Consider the following 25,232-nt stretch of genomic DNA (forward strand, 5'->3'; position numbering starts at 1 on the left):
CATCTCCACAAACAAATTACTTATCAATCATTACTTTTGAACTTCCAAAACCAAGGTATGACAAATTTAAGAAATGAAAATCAGTGTTACAAGACTCGCAGAGTCCAGAGGTGAGTTGCCCTTGCCGAGGCCCATGGCCTCTGGACTTAGACTCGGCCGAGTCTGGCCGAGTTTTGGCAGACTTGCTGAGTCTATCAAACTCAGTAGACTCGCCGAGTCCCATGGGTTAGACTCTACCGTGCAGGCAGAAAACAATAAGTTAAAAATAAATAAAATGACATTAGTTTTAAATGAAAAAAAGGGTTAATATGTTTTGTTCCCCACCCTAAAAGGTCATGATGTGGATGAGGATATGGATGTCACTGAGCGTGAGCCTGAGCCTCAAACACAGGCAAAGATCATGGCTACAGAATATTCTAGGACCTATATTAGGCGCACACGTAGGACAGTTGCGGGGTCGACTGATATTGGCTCCTTTGAGCCTTAGACTTCTAGACTTTAGCTTTTATGTTGAACTTGATATACGTTTTGAACTTTTGATAACATGGATTTCATATTCCATGAATTTTGTAGACATTTGACACTATCTATATTTCTAATGTGTTATTTAGTTTAGCTTATTTCCTTCAATGCAAGCCTAAAATTTGCATTTATACTTATGTGATCAATGTAAACTTGAGTATGTGCTTCTATTTGATGAGATTATTGTGTCTTAATGTTTATTTATTAAAAAATGCATGAAAGTTGTTTAAAATTGTTAAAAATCTTTGAATTCTTGGGTTTTTCAATTTGCCGAGTCTTGACCGAGTCTGGATGCTGAGTCCAAGTCCGAGTCAAAAATCAGCTTGCCGAGTCCGAGGCTTGTAACTATGATGAAAATTATTACTACTATCTGTTGGGCTGTGGTCTAGTGGCTGAGGCAGGGCTCGCTACGCAAATGCCTGAGTACTATACCTAGTGGGGTTAAAGTTTCATGTATTCATTAGTTGGAATGAGTTTTCCATAGTCTATTTAGAATATAAAAGATTACTTTTGGAACAGCTGTGCATTTTTTTTATGATATTTTGGATCACTCAATGATCCATCATTAAGAAGAGTAGAGTGAATCATAATTAAATTAAATAAAATAATTTTATAAATTGGCCTGTACATTGACTCAGTTTACAAATATTAAAAAAAAAAGATTTGCAAATCTCTGATAGCACATACTTAAAAATACATGAATTAAACCTGCCTCTCCTATGCAAAATTCATTATTCTTTCTTACACAAGGCCACCATTCTTCATCTGGATTTAGAGAAGGATTAAATTACTGCACAATCTGCAACATTGTTGAAGCATCTGTCTTCTTTTATACTTAGCCAACAAGTTCACTTATTGGACTTCGGTCCATCATCCTAGCAGCTAGCTTTGCACTTTTTTGTACAGTGGGATCAACTTCTGGTAGCACTGGTATCTGAAAAGAATGGACAAAAGGGTTTAGAGTTTAACTCTAGATGAGACAAAATGATTTGTACACTAAAGATTGCATTTGCCAAAGTTCTTCTAGATGACCTACATAGAAGTCTTATCCAATGTTTCAAGTAAGTCACCTGACTCATCGTTAGGGAAAAGAGATTTGTTGAGTGAGGTGGCTCACACTCGTCAGATTAAAAAAATTATGCAGGTTATTCAGAAGTGCTTTTGGCATGTGTATTCCAGAAAATGTCTAAATTCTAAAGCAGTAAATATAACTTACCTAGAATCCTTTTGCACCATATAAAACAACAAACCAAGTCAATGAAATAAGCAAGACCTTACCAAATGGAATGGCCATAAAAGGCATAAGTCAAAGTCAGCAGGCAAGTTTTGATGTCATTTCCATTGTGATGGAAAAAGCATATTTGGTCTCTTGGGCAAAAACGACTAGTTGGGAAGCAGATTGAGCCAGACCCAAATTGATATTAAAGTCTAAGGAGCCTGTGAAACTTGGATTCTTAAATAAGTGGATATATAGGCTGTGCATTGTTAAAATGCCACAAAATGTAGTTTATAAATTCTCTCTCAATGAATTACTTTAGCTCTGAAGAGGAATAGGTATTTCACCCATGAAGTCTTGGTAACATAGCAGGTGGGCAGTATACAAGATGAGAAAGTATAAAACAGTTGACCATGGAAACCCATATGAGTCAGTAATTTTTGTTTACAATTATGTTCCACCAAGTTTGCAGGACATCGACAGCAGGGGACAACAATTATAAGAATATGGAAAATTTAAATTATAAGAAATTTCAGATACTCATGAGAAGGCATTCATCATATACATTATTGAACTGTATCACATAACATTAGAACTCTATTAAGATTTCACATGAGAGTTGACACACAAATTAACAAAATTCCATTGCTTTCATTGTCAACTACAAAATTTCAACAACTAAAACTAATCACCTAATTGAAATTAAAACTGAAAGACATAATACTAATACTATATTTCTTACATTTTATTGATTTAGTAAGAAATAATTTATAATTATAAAAAGCATATATAGGTTTCAGTCCAAAATATCATCAAAACAACTAAATATACATGATTTTTTATTCAAAAATCCTACTATTTAAAAGTAGATTACTAATGAATAATGTTATCGGGCCATTCATACTTGACCTGGGTATGGATCCACTACAGTGCAGGTTCGTTTCCAGCTACACCTAGGGTTCTGCCTGGGCACTCATGTTCCCTGTTCCCTGGGCATACCCAGTAGGAGAACCACAGTCTAACAAGAGAAGAACAACAGCAGTTACAAAATTGGTCCATCAAAGGAGTATGACACCATCAATTATTAAATATGATATTGTTTTCTAATGAATTCCAATATAAAGTTGATATTGTCTTGGCAGAACGGGAATTTATAGCTGTTGTTTAAAAATTTTAGGGCTATTGTTTCCAATTGAACATGTGTAGATAGCATTAATTGATCCTCAGGCATCATTTCATCATTTACTCTCTCATTTGACCAGCACTATTGTAGGATGGGGAAAAAGACAATGATTGGGCCAGACTGTAAATCTGGCATCATTAGTGAATCAACATACCAGATCTTCAATATTGACCCTAGTTTGATTGATTCTTCTTAAATGTGGTTATTTGACACTGTTGACCAAAGAGCTCTGCTAAATTAACCATGAGGACCAAAGATCTCTTCTATATAAACAACATTAACTTCTGTACCACTTACATTGATTATTTTGACTGCTGATTACACTGCATTGAGTGCAATATTCTACTTTTCACTGAGTCATGATCAATATTGACCAAGTAGTGTTCCACGGAAACACATTCCCCCCCCCCCCCCCTCCCTTAGGCCCGCGTTTCTGAGACGGGGACTTGGCGTCTCCCACTGTCCCACCACTGCCATCAGTGCTCCGCTGGAGATGCATAAAGGTCTCAGTGTCTTCAAGTCTCTTTGGGAGATGTCTTGGCATCTCCAAGTCTCCTTGGGAGACTCCCAGGTGTCTCTTGAGGGGCGAGGAGACTTGCGGGAATCTCCCATCCAACGTCTCCAAGAATCCTTGGGAAACTCCCAGGTGTCTCTTGAGGGGCAAGAAGACTTGCAGGAGTCCCCCGTTCGAACACATCAGACTCAAAAAGCAATTGAAATTTTTATTTTTTTTAATTGAGCGATTTGAGCATTTTGTCTTTTGTAATGCTATTGCTATTTGCTACTCATTGTAATGATGTATCAGGTAATCATCATTATAGACTTTGTGACATCATATATTCATATGATAGTTTTTATATAATAGAAATCTCCAATTTGACAATTTCATTTGTCAAATTTTATTTAGCAATTAGCATTCAAGAAATCTTTGTATTTAGATTTAATATTTCAAATTTTGCTATTTTGTAATTTTACTAATTTCCTATAGTTCATTTGAAATGTAATTCTTATACTGTTATACATCTTTTCACAACTAGTTTTTCAAGTACTATAACTATATCAAGGCCACCACCTTGCCACCCCCCCACTGCCGTCTCCCCACCGTCCCCCCGCCGTCCCCAAACAAAGGCCCTTTGTCCCCTTTGTCCCCACATCCCCCTTCCCCAACGGCTGTGGAACATTGTGACCAAGAAACTTGTAAGGTATGTAGGCTTCTTTGAAATTATGAGTATCACTGTTCTTATAATTTATAATTTTGAAATTTTGAACACACAACACATGCATCCAAGGAAAAAAAATGTTGTACCACCATACCAAGTTCTAATACTTGTATCGGTAACTTAGCTAATGAAAGAAAAAAAATCACCATTGCTTGTTTTTTAATGATTTATTCATTATATATTTCATGATAGGGGAGAGGGACCATTAGTCGTGAGGGATAACTTTGTCAACATGTAGCCATTACATGGAATATCGTAAGACCTCCGTTTTTTTTAGAAATGTAAAATGGACACTTATCTAGCTACAACTAAGGTTAGGAGGTGTGACTCATCATGCAACTCGTCAAAATAGCACATCTAGTGTGAAGTGTTCTAAAAATGACTTTTTGAAGATTTGACCAAAACTTTTAATCTAAAAATGACTAATTGTTGAACAAAAAAATATCATTTGTTGTTAGTAAAATATCATATTTTTATTTTAAATATAACTTATACTCAACATAAATGGATCAAATACATATGAGTAACCATAAATCTTTGTTATCTCTAACTTTTAAATCCAACATAAATGGACCAATAGTTGAATACACAAAAACTATTTGTTATTATATAAAATACAACTTATATCCAACACAAATAGACCAATAGTTGAACACTAAAACTTTTTGAAAATCCTTCACATTTCATGGAAAAATACAAGGTATTTTTTGTGCTCACCTTTTATATTTGCGATAGGACAAATTATTAATATGAAATGCTCCAATGCATATACATTGCTACCCCAATAGTTGTACAAAGTTATAAACAAAAAATACAGTACATGGTGAGAAAGGATGAAAAATCTTTCAAGAAATGGTGTTGCATGGCATCTTCGTAGAGGTTCTTTAAGCTACAGAAAATAGCATTTCAAAATGGGCATAAAAAACAAGTTTTGAATAAATCTTATGAGCTGGATTGTGTGATGTGTTCATTACTCCATTATTGCAATGGTGGGACAGTCTAACACAGCTTCTCAATCTCACCAAACCACATCTTTAGACAGCTCTTCATCCATCTCTGCCTCCTTCCACACACTTCCACAGCCAAATCACAACCATTCATTTTACACAGTGTACTCTATTATGGACCAAGTTGTCAGTCTTCCACGTGCTTTTCTCACACAGTTTCATGAATCACATGTAATCTATATTTCATTTATTTTTGTATTGCCTGCCGTTTCAGAATTCTTATTACTACCAAGTTTATACATTCCTTACAGCGTGAGTCCTATCCTGTTCCATAGGGGGCAGATAGCTGTCCCTGGGATGGTCAGGGGGTGTCTCAGCATCCCCTAGCCATCCCCTAATGTTTCCTATTTATTTTTTCCAAATTCTGAAACACTTCCTAAAATTTATGAGGCTTGGGAATGGTGAGGGATGGGGTCAAAATATGCAGAGAACGCATCCCCAAGGTACATAGTTTACAAGTCTCAACCATGAGGATTTTCTTCTAGTGTCATACCTCTAAGCACATCTAGAAGCATGTTGCAGATAGAAAGGTGTTCTTTATATCAATTTCTAGCAATTAAGTTCATTTCATTGTAGTCTACATGGCTAGTGGGTCCGCTCTCTCAAACAAGGTCTAGGTTAAAGTCTATGAATATTGAATGTGCACTAGGGGTTTTTCTTGCACCCCTTAGCGTTACTTGAATTGTCAAAAGAAGTATATTGAATATGTACTAGGGATTTTCTTGCACCCCTTACCCTTACTTGAATTGTCAAAAGAAGTATATTAAATATGCACTAGGGGTTTTTCTTGCACCCCTTACCCTTGAATTGTCAAAAGAAGTTTCTAGCTGCGAAGAAGCTCTTGCAATCCATGTTAAGTAGAGTTGTAACATTTTTTATGCAACATGCATCCTAAAGGCATACATGGATATACTTGGCAATAACAACATTATAAGTAAATGTTTTTTTCCCGTTGAAAAGAATAAGGGTGGGATTGCTTCTATATGGAAATTAGTTTCTTTTCTTAGTGAATAGACCTTATAGCATCTGAACATTTACTGGCTATCCAAATTTCAAACAGTCCCATTGAGCTCATTGTCACATCCCCTAAAGGCACCCACTCTAACTTCTTGTGGATAGATACAGCGATTGATTCACTGAAATCAAGATGGAAGAGGATGCATGTTCTACAATTCAATTGGAGAGTATTCTAATGCCAAACTTCAAATCTCAAGTTGATGCCAGTATGAGAGTAAATGATATTGTCTCCCAATGTGTTATAGCCTTTCCAATTTAGTCATCAATTTTAGCTAATACCATCATGCTAAAAAGATATGTTCCTGGGTTGACATGTAAATGAAGTACACCATGACCCAAGAAGCTGGTTTATATTAGATAAGCATATCTATTGAGTTGGGTGTGGACCTTAGCTGCACCAGGTTTAGTTAGAATTGATGGCACTCGTCAATCTTGTTGTTTTGCAACTTTGGCATGTGCTAGGAGTACACTACTCACCTAGAGTGAAAAGTACTTGTGTGCTCTTTCTTTTCAAAATATATGGACATTCCCTCATCAAATGGCCACCATCTAACAAATATCACAAAACATCTTCTTAGGCTAGTTAATTTTGGTGTGGCCCTTAGCTCTTTAGTTTTTGCATCATAAATCTTTAGGCTCCTTGCTGAATTCTCTATCTACTTTTAATTCCATCATGTAGAGCATAGCTCTTTGTAATGCTTGTAACAATCCTAGTTCTCCATTATTGCTTGCATCCAAGTCACCGTCTTCATCAAATTTTCTTTTTGAATGTGAAGACATCTTGTCCTCACTTTCTATATCCGTAGCTGTATTATATGGCCCTACATACAACGAAGGTGGTACTATTTTCATCTTCTTCCATAATGAAAGAAAAAGACCCTTGATGAACCATCCATTGGCTATTTCTTTCTCCAATTTGATCAGTAATTCCTTGAGCCTTAGATTGTAAAGTTCGCACATTATCATGTTTCCTTTGCCAAGTAAAACAATATTAGAAACAATAGAATTATCTTAGATACCATTTTTAATATAAATTTATTACAACATTTCAAAATCATTTTCTCATGCTTTCTAATTGACAACACCAACAATCATATAAGAAATAAAAAACACTCTCATAAATACACATATCTCCTACTTTAAAAACAAGACTAAGGAACCAGAAATATGACACAAACAAAATCATGCAAATCAAATCAAGCCATTTATTTTCATTACACAAAGTTAACTGCTCATATAAAAACCAAAGTTATATTATATAAAAGCCAAATTAAGTTATGGACATAAATCTAAAAACGCGTGTTGGTAGGAAAAAAAGAATACTATGTTTTTTTTTATTCCTTATTAACGACTTTGCACAATATCGTTCTCACAAACAACATTTCCTACTTAAAGTTTAAAAAAAAAGTACACTGTACAATCACGTAAACTCTGCAAATCTCAAGCCCATCCGCCAGTCAAAGCAATGCAGACCAAGATCGAGGTAAACGAATATTATCTATGGATTTAGAATCCGCTGTTTTCGATATTTGTCAATTCCAGAGCAAATCATTTTTTCGTAGGCTCAAATATTGCCATTTGTTTTTTATTCGTTCTGCAAAGATTTCATTGTTGTACCAAAGCAATCTTAATTCTTCTTCTAGACCTTTCAATGATTTCCCTCATGAATTTTGACTGACTATTTATAAATTTAACTATTCTATACATTTGCTACCCAAATAGTTTCACAAATTTTGTAGTGTACCACTAGATCTCCAAATCCATCTTCGGTGGACTTACAATGTCTATCTCTCTACGCTAGGGCAAAACGGTGGATTCACCATGGCTTTACCTTGATGTGAATTTACTAGTGTTCCACGGAAACACGGTTTACCCCTCTTCAGGCCCGCGTTTCCGAGACCGGGGAGATAGGGACTTGGTGTCTCCCGCTGTCCCGCCACCGCCACCGGTGCTCCGCTAGAGACACGGAAACGTCTCCAAGTCTCCTTGGGAGACTCCTAGGCATCTCTTGAGGGACGAGGAGACTTGCAGGAATCTCCTATCTGTCTCCAAGACTCCTTGGGAGACTCCCAGGCATCTCTTGAGTGGCAAGGAGACTTGCAAGAGTCTCCCGTTCGAACACATTAGACTCAAAAAGCAGTTCAATTTTATTTTTTTTAAATTTTGAGCGATTTGAGTATTTTGTCTTTTGTAATGCTATTGCTATTTGCTACTCATTGTAATGATGTATCATGTAATCATCATTATAGACTTTGTAATATCAAATATTCATATGATATAATAGAAATCTCCAATTTGACAATTTCATTTGTCAAATTTTATTTAGCAATTAGCATTCAAGAAATCTTTTTATTTAGATTTAATATTTCAAATTTTGCTATTTTGTAATTTTACTAATTTCCTATAGTTCATTTGAAATGTAATTCTTATACTGTTATACATCTTTTCACAACTAGTTTTTCAAGTACTATAACTATATCAAGGCCACCACCTTGCCACCCCCCTGCCGCCGTCCCCCCACCGTCCCCTTGCCGCCCCCAAACTTAGGTCCTTTGTCCCCCCGTCCCCGTGTTCCCCCATCCCCAACGGCTGTGGAACACTGGAATTTACTAACCAAAACCTTCTCAAGAAGCTTTGATTCAAACATTCTAGTGCTCTCTTGGCATTTTTGAACACATGAGAATCCTCAACTCTTCTACACTCTATCGCCCTCTAGTTATCATTTTGTGCTCCAAATCTTTGTCCTAGCACATTTGGCTCAATTTTTTCTTCAATCAACAACTCTTCCATACTACAATCCTAGAAAGATTTCTTTCATATGCTTCTCTCTCTCTTCATTTGTGAAGAAGTCCTCAAACTCTTTCTCAAGATGACAACTTTTCACATATACAGAAGGCTTTGTCAATTACTCAAACCAAACTTGGTCTACAAGATCCACACAAAACTTCTTTCACAAGGGGAAGTTATTTGGCTGTAATGTCCCCTTTTCAAGCATAATTGGTTTGTGAACAATTAGTCTATTTGCAAAGTTCTCCCATAGGCTAATTGGTGAGCAAGGGAGAACTCCAACTTTTTTGGAAAGCATAGGATTGATCAAACAGTGGTTTTGTTCATAGTACTGAGTTCAAATGGTCTTGGTAAGCCTCATGATGTTTTCAAAATGCAATTTTGGCCTTTTGGAGCTCTCTAAACTTTTTGGAGAAGAGTATAATTCTTAGACAATTACCAAGTTCTTTTGGTTCATTGTCCTAAGTCTCAGTGACATACTCGTATTATCAAAATTTCATATTTGTCTCATTTTGATGCTTTCGCCAACTTGGGTGATTTATTAAATTATTAAATAATTATAACTTAAGTTGTCCTAAGGAGGAAATGTTAAAAAGGCAACTAAGGTATAATTATTTGTTCAGAATTGTTTTAAGTTGTGTCTACAGGGGGATGCCTAGGCACATGGGGGTCTTTGTTTTCTCAAAAGGTTTATTATTTAATTTGAAAAAAGGAGTTTGTGGAGGAAAAAGGGAAATTATTATTTATTATTATTATTTTCTCTCTAGAATGTTATAAAACGAAGTTAAGAGCTCATTGTTAAGGTTAGATATGTTATGATATTACTTTTTCTTTAGAGAGAACCTACGTTCATCTCCAATTTTCTTGAGGACAAAAACCCTCATGAAAATAGCAGTTTCGAAGACAAAAACCCCCCTAGCTGGTTAAGAGTGATTTCATCTAGGAATCACTAGTGTGTTTGCAAGTGGAGTTTTAGTTTTGGTTGCTTCAGTATTGGAGGTATTTGATGTCTTTTGAGAATTTTTTTCACTTTGTGAATCTTTGACACTGTTTTGTGTGAGTTCTTATGTTGGAGGTTGTTGGAAGTGTTGAAGCTAGTTGTACCAATTCTCCCTATGCTAACCCTACTACTCCATGGAGGCCATACCAATTGAAGCTATTGATTTCTCATGATATGAACAAGAAGTTGGCATCATTTCTTGTCGTATTGTTCTTGCCTAGCCGCCTATGCTGATGAAGCATGAAATTACACTTTTGAAGGTCGTACCACCTTTATTGCTAGCCACACATGTACAAAAAATAAGTGACATTTAATAATGGACATTTGCTTCCCTATACTTTAAGTTTAAGTTATGTTTCATGTCTATAATTTTACGATGTTTGAGGTCGGTTTTGGATCTAGGAGTTACAAAGCGAATTCTAGTTTTTGGAGGAACTTATAGTTTTTCAGTCTTAGTCAAATTTCAATAATCAACAAGCTTCTATCATCTCCAATAGCACCCAACAATTATCCAGTATTGACAAGAATTTTGGAGGTGTCCCTTGGCATTTTGGGTTGTTTTTATTGTTGGTCATACAGTTTGGAATGGTGTCTCAGTTCTAATTTGTGTCTGATGCTTCCAAGTATTGTCTTCAGCAATTTATAGTGTGCTCTTAGTGTGTTTAGTTATGATTTGACAATATTAACAAAAGTTTCAAATGATATCAGACCTGCAATCAGCTTCTAATATCATCTATCTGAGGTATACAATTACATTGCTGGATACTTGAGTATTTGTTTATCCATGTTATCTGGTTCATTCTGGATTGTTGCAGCAGTTTACATTTGTGATCAGAATTTTATATTAACCTAGCTTACCGGGTTTGCCCCTAGACACCCTTGGTTTGGGTCCAGTCTAGCCTTGGTTCGACCAGGGTTCGAATTTCCCAGAGGGGGTTCGACTTGGTTCGAACCTGGGTGGACCAAGATCGAACCTGGGTGGACCCAGGTTGAACTTGGACGGTTGGGGGGCCCAAAATGCACTTTTTTATGGAAAATTTTAGATGTTTTTGAAATCCGCCATGTAAAAAGTGAAACTTATACCCTAAAAGTGACTTCTAAAACATTATATTCACTCATTTCACCTCATTTGTGTTGCAAACAAAAGTTTTATGAGAGCAAGTTGAAGTCAGGGTGAACAAAATTTGGCTTCGAAGATCAAATAGGAGGAGTTGAAGACTGATTTTTGAAGCTTCAACAAGTGCTGCAACATCATTTCCATACATTTGCAAGCTCCCATTGCCTACAAGAGGTAGATTTTTTAACATTTTTTTCCAACTATTTTTGTTTCCCAAATTTTCAAACATGAAACATGAATTGTTTTTCATTATTTTGTTTTTGAATATGTTTATGTTATTTCTTTCCATAGGAACTAGAATGGCATCTACCTCTTCCTCCGTTGCCAATGAACAAACAATTACAAAACAAAGAAATGATCCGAATTCTCCATTATGGAAGTATGTTGACATTTTAAACCCACTTCCAGGAGGTGGGGGATTCTGTTGGAGATGCCAAGGATGTGGTATTGAACGTAATAGTTCATATTATCAGGTAGTAGGCCATTTGTGTGGAATAGAAGGAAGAGGCATCAAAAAATGCCCTGGAAAAGATGGTAACCCTATACCAGATGAGATAGTGATGAAATATTTTAAGGAGCATGAGGAGGCAGAAGAGAGAGAAGCCCGTAGATTGACTCAAACCTCTGCAAAGAAAACAAGGGGAATGCAAGCCCCATCTCATCCCGATGTTGTAGTACAAGACCACCCCTTCTTTTCCACAAATGAACCTGAAAATGAACCACCCTTGACACGTAAAACAACAAAGGGGCCTTTAGAAACCGCATTTCAAAATGAGAGTAGAGACATTGCTGACCAAGATATAGAAAGGTGCATTTGTGCAAATGGGTTGGCTTTCAATGTAGTTCGCTCCCCATATTGGAAGCAAATGATAAAAGGTGTTAATGAAGCTCCAAGAGGGTATAGGGGACCAGGTTATGAGAAGGTACGTGGAACATTATTGGACAAAGAGGTGAAGAGGGTTGAAAATGCATTGAAACCCATAAGGGATTCATGGGCAGAGACAGGTGTAACAATTGTTTCAGATGGGTGGAAAGATGCTAAAAATCGTCCCTTGATCAATGTCATAGCGGTGTCCCCTAAAGGGACAATGTTTTTGAAAGCTGTGGATTGTGAGGGCCAAGTAAAAGATGGCCAATTTATTGCAGAAATTCTCATCTCTGCCATTGAGTCAGTGGGACCACGCAATGTTGTCCAAGTCATAACGGACAATGCAAGAAATTGTAGAGCTGCTGGTTTGTTGGTTGAGGAACGCTATGATCACATCTTTTGGACACCTTGTGCGGTCCATTCACTCAATCTTATGCTACAAAGGATTGGGACTAAAATAAAATGGATCTGAGATGTGTATGTAGAGGCTGAGGACATCCAGATGTTCATCACAAACCACCACGTCTCAAGGGATTTTTAGATCCTTTTTGAATTTGGAGCTATTGAAGGTAAGTGAAATAGTAATTTAATTTTACATTTTCTGATTCTTTTAATTTCAATGTTCATAATATCATTGTGTAAGCTATATTGTGTATTCTTCTTTAAAGTTTGGCTTTATTTTTTAATCATTTTGGCATTAATTTGTGTTATAGGTTGCTGAGACCCGTTTTGCATCAAACACAATTGTCTTAAGACGACTTGTGAAAGTTAGAGTGTCACTCTGCAATATGGTGATCAACAACAATTGGACTGTATGGAAGCAGAGTAGCAGTGAGAGGGCAGAAAAAATTAGGGAGAGAAAATTGAATGAGAAATGGTGGGATCTTGTTACATATCACCTAAGTATCACCGAGCCCATTATGAGTATGATTTGCTATATCAACATGGATAGGCCTTGCATTGGTGAGATTTATGATGGCATTGACTCAATGCTTGAAAAAATAAAGTTCACTATAAATGCAAAAGAGAATGACCCCGAGGAGCAATTCTTCAAAGAAGTGAAAGCAATTATTGTAGAAAGGTGGAATAAGATGACCACTCCTTTGCATCTTCTTGCCTATGCATTGACACCAAAGTACTATAGCAATCAATTTCTTGATAAACCAAGAAGGATTCCACCATGGAGAGATCTAGAAGTATCTAATGGGTACAAGGCAGCATTTCTTAGACTATATCCTGATGATGATTTGCGAGATATTGTTACAAATGAGTTCATAGAATTCGCAAATGGGAATGGTCTAAGTGTTGAGGCACTTCGTCATAGATCCAAGAAGGATGCTCATAGCTGGTGGTACTTCCATGGTGCATGCTTCCAACACCTACAACCCCTCGCTGTAAAAGTTTTATCACAAGTAAGTTTAATTAATTAAAATTATCACAAGTTTATTTATAGTTTACTTTGTCTTCATAGGTTGCTAGTAATTTTTAATTTTAATTTTATTAATGTATAACTTTAATTGTTTACTTTGTCTTCATAGGTTGCTAGTTCATCTGCTTCAGAAAGAAATTGGAGCAAATACTCTTTCATCCACTCAGTAAAGCGCAATAGGTTGCTATCAAAAAGAGCGGAGAATTTAGCATATGTGCATTCCAACCTACATCTTCTTTCACACAAACAACGTGACTACAAACAAGGGGAAACGAAGATGTGGGATATAGAGCCAGAGCATACTGATTTGGATGCTCCCGCTTCTCAGCTTCTTGCATTGACACTTGATGACTTGGAGGGCGAGAAAACTTATAGTGCAAGTGCAAGTGGTGTTGGCTCATCTAATGTCAATGTCAATGATGAGGAGGATGAGGAGGAGGAGGAGGATGATGAATTAGCTGATCCATTTGATGATTAAACTTTATATTGTTGAAAGAGTTGAAACAATGATACTTGAATATTTTGTCATTTTGATATTAAACTTGATGTATATGATGCTATTATGGTATGATCATGATGCTATGATTACAAGTTTATGTTTGTTATGTTGTTTATATGATGCTATGTGACATGCTAATCTTAATTCATTCTTACAGGCTGTACAAATATTAATATATATATATATAAAATTTACATGTTTTTGTACTAACGAACCCAAACCCCTTTTCAAAATTTTGCTGTATCGGCGAACCGGTGCCCGAACCCGAACCGGTGCCCGAACCCAAACCGGCAAGCTAGATATTAACATAAATCAGCAAGTTTATATTCTCTTATGATGATTTGTAATGCATTTTGTATTATCCTGTAATACCCTGGGTGGTAGTATTGCCAATAGTTTCATCTTACACTTTAATGTATTTGCACACCCCATTGAATAAGTGGAAGAAGCTGTGCCTGTTGTAATTGCACTCTGCTGAATAAGCGTGAAGTGTTTGTGCTTATTGCAATTACACTCCATTGAATAAGCATGAAGTGCTTGTATTATTGTAACTGCAATCTGCTGAATAAGCGAGAAGTGCCTATACTTATTGTAAATGCAGTCCACTAAATAAGCATACAAGTGTTCCTTTCAGTTCTTGCATCAAGTACATTCTACTGAAGAAGTAAATTTTTGGCTAGCTATGCCACCTTGTGTGCTTCAGTTGTTACCTTTTAGATAGATGGTTGCAGTCCTATACATCGCATGCTCTCCCTTTGCCCATCTCGATAACTAAGTGATCCAAAAGTGATAAGGACATTGCACTATAGTTTAATTTCAGATGAAATTTTTAGGGGAGGTTATTACATTGGCGATCTCTTGTCACTTCAACTTCAACTCTAGACTAATGGATTTTTTAAGCTAACTAGTGTTAAGGTAAATAGGAAAATCACCTAATAATTAGTTACTCATTAAATAATTATTAGGCCCCATTTACTTTATGCACTTAAGCCAAACTAGGGAAATGTTTTTTATTATTATATTGTGCTTTTTTCGTCTCATAGCATAGGATGAGGACACTTTTCATAATCAAATGATATCCTCACCGAGGGTTTGATCCAGAGCTTTTTTCCTTTTTATAAGGAGTCAACATTCATTATAATAAATATTTATGCTATTTTGCATTAAAACAATTTTTAGGTTGAATGGCAAATCCATCTTGTTTTTTCTCTCAATTGTGATAAGAGTTTTCATTGCAGGGGATTTCTGGGAGTTATGGGGTCACCATCAACTCCAACATGGTGTGGAGCACCAAATCTTCAACTTCCTATTCAAATTTTAAGAAATCCAGTCCCTGCATCATTTTGTGGTGTGCTAGCATACAAATCTAACAGTAAAAAAATTGTTGCAAGTTTTTTAATTTCTTCAACAATTGTGCAAAAATCTAGGGACTAACATTCATTTTGTTAGCTTGCTGATGTGTTTTCCAGGTCAGTAGAATTCCTACAGCTTGTTGTCCCCCCTTTACTGCTTCTGCGGTGCCGCCTTCACTTTCTCCAATTGCAAGCCCTTAATCACCTATGTGACTTGGGGCTAGTACCCAGTCTAGACCCCTGCAACCTAGCTCCCTAGTCTCCGATGGCACCAAGGGCTTTTTCTAAGCCCCCTATTCATCTCCAAGGCAGACTGGGCAACTTTTAGGAAATCAAATATAATTTGGGCATATGAACTCCATTTTTGGCAAAACATATATTGTTGGAAAGCTGGTTCCAAGCTCAATCCAATGGGGCTACTAATTTTTCCACATTCTATTGTTGGTGAGTTTTATTGGCCTCTGAACTCAGATCAAGCCACTTGCACTTCCGAGGTCAAATTTTTTGACTCAAATCTCTATTTTTGCGATTCTTGTGGTACTAGAAAGTTGGTTCAACCCTCTACACAGATCTCAAGCTTGTTTTTCTAGAATGTTCACCAAGTATCGTTATTTTCATCGAATCTCAGGTTTTCCCTTTTGATTATTTTCTTGGAAAACATGCAAACAAGATCATTTTTTAGGAACAAGGGGGAATTTTCTTGCATTGTGAAAGCTTTTATTATTGTTTCTCTTCCAAATTTCTGTACTTTTCAAATAACATCATAGATCCAACCAACATTACTCCCCTCACACCATACAATTACTATGGGTGGAGAAAACAAATCGAGATCCATTTGAAAAAACAAGGGTTGTATAGAGTGACCATGGGTGTAGTACTTGAACAAAGAGGAGCTGCACAAGAGAGAAAATGGTTTTACTGTTACAGAAGTGATGAAACTTTTGGGACATTATGAATGCCTATGTTTCCTAGTGTATTCTTTCATGTTGAGTCTTGCACTACACCCAATTAGATCTTCTAAGGGAGAATCATCTAAGGAGAGACCAAAATGTTAAGACATGACGAGCATCAAGGTTATGCAAAGCAAATTGATGAGCTAAAACACCTTCTACAAAAGAACCTATTTAGCTGCCTTCATCTATATCATTTGGTACAACCTCTTCTTCCACTTTAGCACCTGCACAATTAGGGTCAGCATGCATGGCAAGTGGAGTAGACAAGATGAAAGGCCATGCCCTCTTTGCATCCACCAAACCTTAATCAAGTCGATGGCTTCTAGATTTCAGAGCCTCACATCACAAGTTTCATCTCAACATATGTTCTCTTCATATAAGGCTTGCACATTACCACATATACTGATGTGTTAGGGGGAAAAGATCTGTTGATATTGCTGATGAAAAATCTCATGATGTAATTTGTGTTCCTTCACTATCCTCCATTTCCCTTTCCATCTATCAGATTGCACATGGTGGGGAAAGGAAGACAATTTAGCTTACACCTGATTCAGTGCTTATCAGAGATTTGGAGAGTAGAGAGATCATTTCAGCTAGGACAGTTGATCATGCCTCTCAATTGTATGCCTTCTCAAACTTTGCTCCTGATGATCTTGCAATATCATTGATTGGTTTACCTCTCATGCATCTAGAGTGGATCAGATATCTAAGGAAAAGTTTGGCCACTTGAACCAATGTGTACTTCCATCATCCACCTTGGTTCATGAGACTTGCATTGAGCTTCCACCATCTCCACCTTCTGCATCTATAGAGATCAGTTCAGTTTAAAAGGATGTTAGTTTTCTTTCAATTTCAACTTTGTGGGATGACTTCTTATCAGACATTGCAGCATTATTTGTTGAGTCACACATTGCAGACATTGGGGACATGATTGAGGATTTTGTAATGTCCCCTTCTGCCTAGAGTCAATCATCGTTTCCCCGAGGCTAGAGCAAAATAAAATTACAAGGGAATTAAGTTATTAATTAAATATGAAGTTAAGCCAAGGCATAAATTATAACTTGTTCATATTTAATTAATAAGGTGGGCCCTTTATAATGTTCAGAGCGCCTAAGTTACTTGGACAAGCTATTTATCTTAAGTCTAAGTTGAAATATTTGTTTGGGCATCTTATGTGATATGGGTGGCTAAACTTCTTTGGGCGATTTAATTATTATATGTCTGAGTAAAACATCAATGATAAGGCCAACTTATTTAATTGGAGCGGTTTGCTATAAGTGAAATTATTAAGATCTAAAAAATTATTGAGCCAATCAAGGGAAAAGGCAATATTTAAGGAGAAATCATGGACTTGGGAAGACATTCACCATTGTTATGATTTGTCTTGAGTTTCTCTGAGCAGCGAATATCTTCTTCCAATCTAGAATGGAACCCCTGGATGGATTGGTGATTTGGACGGTACCCCAACTCATCCAGAGTTCAACAAATTCAATCAGCCAATTCATGGTCTACAATAACCATTTGCAGATTATTGAAGAAATCAGAATCTAAAGCAGTTCGCCTAGGGTAGAGGCACACCATATCACAGGCTATTTCCATTGACAATATTCCTGTGCTGTTTGGGCCCGATTTTTAGAGATTTGGAAGCCCTTCACAAATCGCATGTCATCTAAGGCAGCCATTTTAATACAGGGGCAACGGCTACCATAGAAGCTCAGCTGGTATCATTTTGAGGGCGATACAAGAGTCTGTAACTGCTGAAAGGTTGGGCGATACAAGTTCATTAGCATTTCCAGCTAGTGTAATCTATCAAAAGGGCACCATTCGTTATTACATCTAGAAGATCCCTGTATAAGCATGTCGTGGTATGTTTTCCAAGAATTTTGTGTGATATTGATAACTGCAGCAATATATAAATCCAGTAATTTCAACATAATTTAGACAATTACTTGTTTCATTGGAGAAAATTGTCTTTTATTCTTTCCCTGTAAATCTCATTCATTGCATGCACAAAATATTCATGTTATGAAATAAACCTCAAGCATACTTTCAAAACAAAACCATAAACGTCATTAAAATCAGAGGAAATGATATTTCAGATATTCACTTCCTCTTTGATGACAGCTACATCACACCTATTATTACATTTGGGAGGTTATTCCCACAAAGATCTTCATAGTTTTTTGGATTTGCTTCATTTAATTTGGCATCTTTTGATTCAAACATGTGGACACTTTAGCAGCTTTCCGAGGGACACATCATCAGAAATTTTCTCCCATATCTCTTGCAGGAGTTTCTTCTACATTCACCACTGGATTTGTTTCTTTTGAAAGAGAGGAATATTATTTTCCAACTTTGGATAATCTTCAGCATTCTTCTTTAAGCATTCACTTACTCTTCTTTTCTCTCCCATGGGGGGGGGGGCGCTTGATTGAAGCAGTAATTGAGTGGACATGTTGAATCCTAGATTCTTTTGTCACATGTACACATTTATTTTCTTTTTTCTCTCTTTTGTAAAGAAGCTTTTCTCCATGAGGTTTTCTCTTTTTCTCAAGTCATTTGCTTGTACATGGGTGCATCATCAAGTCTTGTAGTTGGAACCCATTTATGCATCCATCATTATGTTTTTAGCTTCTTCCTAAATTGAACTTAAGGAGGGGTGTTAAAGCATATAGGAAAATCTCAAAATTATTAATCAATCATTAATGAATTATTAGGGCCCTTTTACTTTATTCACTAAAGCTAAACTTTGGAAATGTTTTTTTAATTTTTCGATTGTGCCTTTTTTTGTCTTGTAGTATAAGATGAGGAACTTGTCATAATCTAATGACACACTCACCTAGGTTTGATCTAGGATTTCATTTTGTATTCATCATTCATTGTAATCATTATTTAGACTATTTTGCATCAATAAAATTCTCAAGGTGAATAGAAAATCCATCTCGCTCTCTCTCAATTGTGATACAAGTTTTGTTGTAGGTGATTTTTGGGAGCTATGAGATTCACCATCAACTCCAACAGGTAGTTCACACAATATCTTTGTTCTTGTTGATCCACCAGTTGAAGGGATTGTTCGGTTTTTTTATCTCCCCTAACTACACTCTAATCTTCTCCTACCTTTATTAGAAGTTATTGTAACAAATGTTCATGACTTTAAAGAAAATTTGCTATTATTAATTAGTGAGCAGTACACCATTTTATTAATAGAATTCTGTGATGTCCCTACTAGTTAGAGATCACTGTCCTGCAAAATAGTTTGTTAGAATACAACAGACATATATATATATATATATATATATATAAAATCTAAATTGCAATCTAACTTTAAAATACTTAATTAACATAATCACAATTCTCATCTAATAAAAAGGATATGAATGCCATACAGAAGTATGTCCTTAGGCGGTCGTGAAGCTCGCCTTCTTGGAACCCCTTGGTTCCAAGCCCTTCAGGAAATCGAAGATGAGTTCGAATCCTGTCTTGGGTGTAACCTCTTACACCCAAGCCATCCAAGGAAGACCCTTGTCTATTCCTTGCCTTGGGTGATGCCTCCATCATCCAAGTCCTCAGAGGGGACCGGCCAGGCTGTAATGTCCCTACTAGTTAGAGATCACTGTCTTGACCTCTTCCTCTTTCCACGCAGCAGACCCCTTATCCTCCCACTGATTTTCCCTTATTTCCTTTCTTCCCCATTCTCCCCGTCTCTCATTCTATTTTATAACTTTAATTTCCATAAGAGTCCCCTCACTTCATTTGAGGAGTCATATATCTTTGTTTATTAATAAACATAATTGTTAACTCAGACACGTGTTTATTATCCTTTAATTACTGATTTTATGTGATTGTTGAACTGTCACTTGGTCATTAATAATTTATTCCACAATTATCATATTTATCGTTGTATACTAATGTTCTTTGTCATTAAAGATTGGTGCTTTGATAGGCATCTCCTTTATCGCTGTTCCCACATTTGCTTTTGTAAATCGATCATTTGACATGCTGGTGATATCGTAATCGATATTATTAGTTGATGCCATTATTATTACCGATTGCTATTGCTTGTAGATAGAATACCAGTGATAGTTATTGTCTTTCAATAAGAGGAGGCTCTTCATATTGCCGTTGGATGATCAGTTGCTGTCAAGAATAATCTTCTATCATAGCTCCCCTTGACTTGCTGCTGCTCTTATATATTTCTTTGATATCATTGCTATCGTTAGATATTCCATTGGTGGATTACGGGAATGTTCCTACTGATCTATGGATCTTGCTTTCTTTGTCTTCTATTAAGGTCATTTGTTAATGGATCGCTGGGCACTACTTTCTCTCTTAATCACTTTGGGATATATGTGACTGAATCATTGCTATCGACAATATCATTGTATTTGGTCAAAGTCTTTCTGTAACCAATGATTGTTCAATGCGATTTTTGTTTGCTGATATTATGGGAATGTAGCGACCAAATAACTCGACTATTGCCACCCAATAAATCTCTATCATTCTTTAGAAAATTTAGTCTGATGATTACTTGATATAAATGTACTTCATATTCATATGAATCAGTCCAAGGATACCCATTGGTTCATTGTTTTGGCTTAGTACTCATGGTCGGTACATATATACATTTTACAGTGTAATGGAAGATATATATATCGTTGGCAATATTATTTCGAGGTGATTGTGATGAGCTGTTGATCCCTTATACCTGTGATAATTGATTTAGAACCTCCAATTGTATTTTGAAGCCAAGTAAGAGCTAATATTAATTTATTTTAATTTGAATATTTCAGGAATATTATTAGTAATAAATATTAATAGATATTAATTAAATAATACATTTAATAAATAAATAAATTTCAAAATAGAAGTTCGTAGATATTATTATATTAATTAATAATAATTTAATTACTTCATTTAGGATATATATAACGATCAAGGAGGGGACATGACAAATTCTAATTCAAATTCAAGGGCTTCCGCTTATGCATTCACAAGAGAATGTGTTGGGGCCTAGATCAAAAGAATACGGACCTGAGAAAGTAAATCAATAGTGCGGCGTAGAAGGCGAGCAAGATCTCCATCATCTACTCCACAATCCATCATAATTTCTCTCCAGGTCAAACCAGATGCCCAAGCCTCAACAATGCCTGCAAACTGCATATCCAAGTCGCAACTAATCTGCCAAGAACAAATGAAACTTACTTACATAACTACAATAGTTTATTTTGAAAAGACATATACATTGACCTAGAATATATCTTTAGCAAATAGAGACACTAAAAATAATTCAAAGTTTTATAATTATAAATATATTTCTTACCTCCACTCTATGTTTGGCTTGCAACTGCAAGAGTGATGAACGCTGCTCTTCCAATATTTCTATGGCATTGCCAACTACATTTGAAACTTCATAAACATAACTAGAAAAAATTATAGATAAGGAGTCAGTAAACTACAATGATGTAAATCTGAATAAGTCAGTTTGTACTAATCTGAAAAATTACTGATGACTACTTTGATCCTTACAAAACTAAAGTTCAGATTATATGTTCAGAAGAGCCATAGCTAAAAGGTATAAGAAATAGCTTTACCAAAGTGTTGAATTTGACAAAAAATTTAAGGCCATTATACCAAACAAAAACATTGTTTCTTATTTAGGTCAAGCTATTGACATTTTTTAAATAGTAATAGGCATCCTCACCATTGTGTGTTCCCCTATATCAGGGCTCAAATCTGAGTTTCTTTTTATATTATGCTATATTGTATTATACAGAATACAGCTAAAACAATTCTACCAGTAGAACCAACTCAATATGCACAACAGTAACCATACATATGCATAAAAATTTAATAGAAACTAGAATAGAATCACCAGTAGAACAACTCAAGGAACATGGGAGAGAATCTGGTGTTTTATTACACTATCAATCAATACAGTATACAAACGATTCTTTTGATATGTGAATAAAGATATCACTCAGGGATTATACTAGAAACCTCTAAAGTTACATCCATGGTTGTCAAACCATGACCATACAGTCAAGGAAAATCAGGAATATCCATGAGGGCAACCCTCTGACAACCTCTACGTTACCACTCAATCTTGACCTCAAAATTAAAAGTATAAAATCTAACCTTAAAAACTGAAAGTATCACCCATGCATCATATGTGTAATGTCCCCTTTTTGGGACATTAGGAAATCCATTTAAATAATTAAGTTTAAGTTGTCAAAACATAATAATTTAAAAGAAAAATTCATTTAATTATTTATTAATGCAGATTAAAGTGACTTTTTTATGTCAACATCAAATTATAAAGTAAAGTCACTTAATAAATAGAAGGGAATTCCAAGAGATAGGCAGTGGGCGAATGAAGAGTCACAGGGTTGAGTTATTTAATAACTTGGAGAAGCTTATTTTGGTATGCTTGGTTTTATGTTTGGAAATTGATTCTCTTGGAGAGTTTCTGGGAAGCTCTAGATTTCAGCGGGTGTGAGGATGCAAATCCTTAAGCTTGGAGGCAGTGGACGGAAACCCATTGTCAGTTGGAGTTATCACGCAGGTGGCTCACTTTGTGCTTCAAGTTTAATTTACTGGTTATCCAATTAGATTGTAAGTTCTGTGGATACGATTGGATTTTGCTGTTGTTGCTCTATTAAAGATTTGAGGCTATATTCATATCTAAATTACAGAAATTCTATTTAAATCTGAAATTTAATGATTTTTAGTGTAATTTGGTGAATAAATTGAAATCAATTTCATGCAAATTGTATGTTGAATTTCTGTGGTTAGTTTGTTCAAATTTTTGGAATAAATATCCCTAGGGGGATATTTCAGTGGTATCAGAGCTGGTTTTCCTACCAGCCTGTTGGATAACTGTGTTTCTTTGAAGAAATTAAATTCTAGGATTGATTATCAGTTGAAGACAAATTTGCATTAAGATCTGCGCTAAGTAAAAATAATATTAATGTCAAACGGGTGGAGAACGATTTCCCGTGAATAATATTAATGTCAAACGGGTGGAGAATGATTTCCCGTGAATAATATTCCCGTGCGAGTTTTGAAGATTTATTGAATATTTGGGTCAGCTGTCTAATGTTTGGGGTTAAAATTTGGTCGGCATATTTTAAAGTGACCTGTTTTAATATATTCTAAATACTTATTTTAGTAAGTATTTTTTTTGGCATCGTGGTTTGGATTAATATTTAGCTTTGTTAAAGGAATTAAAAAAGTGGAGACTATATTTTGGCATGAACTTTATTGTAAATATGTCATCGGCGGTATTAGTAAATGAATTGCGATATAATTTTTGGGGCTCGATTTAATTTTGGCTGAGCTTAAAGTTTGGCGAAGGAATATGGAGCCGTGTCTCTTGAGAAGTAACGTAATTTAATATTTTAGAGCGTACAAGAGGTCATTTAAATAAATTTATTAGCAAAAACTTTGTAAAGTGTATAGTTCTGGGCAGAATGTTTTGTAGAGCAAGTTTTAATGTGGTTTAGTTGTTTGCCACGAGTCGGGTGTTTGCCGGAGGTAAGGACTATCGCAGACTTGAAACCGTGAGTTCCCTTCTTTGGTGAATGCCTGAAACGACATTTACAGATCACCATTGCAGCCAAAACCGAAACGTCCTCATGGATTGCAGTTGTTGTAACGTGGAAGTATTTGTTGGGTTTTGTGTGGCCGTTACATCTGCCGTGGGAAAATAAGTTGGGAGTTTCCAGTTGCAGGGAGAATTTTCTACTGATTTTGGAGATAGAGATGTAATTCATCGAGCATATTATGGCATAAATATTTCCATCGTTGGGCAAACATAATGGGTCGACGGTCTCCTTAAAAATCACAGGTCTTCACTACAGAGGTGTGAGCATCCTTTGACAGTGCAATTCTGAGTGATTCCGAGCATGTGAAATTTAGAGCAATTCCCACTGAAGTCGTCACATCATAATAGCAAAAGTATTGGCAGAACCTATTGCTAATCATGGAAGTCAATTGCTCAAGCTTAATTCCTACATTGGTTCCCATGATGAGAATCTAGGTGCAACCATTGTTCATCACTTATTCTCGATCATGGCTCCATATTTCTGGAGAGAGCTCTACCTCATTGGTCGGGAGCTTTTCCTTGATCATGGACATTCTTCTTCCTTTTCGCATTAAATATTTTGAAACAAGAATGGAAACTTCAAGAAGCATGGAAGTTTAAGTTTGTTGCAATCAGGGAGATTATATTCTATATCGTTACTATAGTAAGAGTCGTATTCTCATTGCACATAAGAATGTGGAGTGCATGGAAATCATGGGCGTCTGTGTTGGGACGCTGATACCTTTCAAACTGAGAGCCGATATACTTGTGACTAGGACATGAATCTTTGAGGACTGCTGGCTACAGTTTGAAGAACTCGTGGTGTAGCTAAGTGTCACCTAAAGGGGTGTAGCTGGGAGTAGCACTGCAAACGTTAGGGAGTGAAGGATATGTGGACACCACAGTCCATACATGGGCTGATTAATTAATCTTGGAGCCATAAAGGAAGCCGTGGACAACCCTTGTATTCGGCTAGTAACCAGAACGTAGGCTAATGTATTGAGACTGCTGCTCCATTTTGTTGAAACACGACATGCTTAATTCTACCGCCCCTCTTGAGTTTAGTAGTAACAGACAACAACGTGGTGCCCTGGTCTAATGATGTCTGTCTGATTGAATGTGAGTTGGGATGAAATGGGGAAGAATGTCGTGGGTTTGAGTCATCGACAAATGTGCAGGTTACATCCTTTGGCAGTAAGCTCGAACTAAACGTGATTGTGGCAGACGACAACAATATTGTGCTGGGTCTTGTAAGTTGTTCTTTGGTGTTGGAAGTAATTAAAATCATGGGGCTGCGTCGTCATATTGAATTGTGATATGTCTGAACCAAAATTAGAATCCAAAGCAATAGTTAATCTCAGTAGTCTTGGTTGTAAATCTTCTTGAAAGGTTGGTGTATGAATTTATTGTTATATATATTTATATATGAATGAATGCTGCAAGCTTTCATGAAAAGGAAAAAAAACACCAGGTATCAACA

General features: G+C 36.1%; 1 protein-coding gene across 1 annotated transcript in view; it reads right to left on the reverse strand.

The window, feature by feature from the left end:
- Positions 1-1,102: 1,102 nt before the first annotated feature.
- LOC131040442 (DExH-box ATP-dependent RNA helicase DExH15 chloroplastic) overlaps positions 1,103-25,232 on the reverse strand; it is a 214,516-nt gene continuing 190,386 nt past the window's right edge. Inside the window, exons 13-15 of the mRNA XM_057973365.2 lie at positions 21,491-21,590; positions 21,202-21,348; positions 1,103-1,456 (exon numbers count right to left, since the gene is read on the reverse strand). Of these exons, the coding sequence (XP_057829348.2) occupies positions 1,358-1,456; positions 21,202-21,348; positions 21,491-21,590 (346 nt within the window). The 3' untranslated portion in view covers positions 1,103-1,357. The remainder of the gene's footprint in view (positions 1,457-21,201; positions 21,349-21,490; positions 21,591-25,232) is intronic.

Source organism: Cryptomeria japonica, chromosome 6, assembly GCF_030272615.1.
Source record: "Cryptomeria japonica chromosome 6, Sugi_1.0, whole genome shotgun sequence".
NCBI classification, from domain to species: Eukaryota; Viridiplantae; Streptophyta; class Pinopsida; order Cupressales; family Cupressaceae; genus Cryptomeria; species Cryptomeria japonica.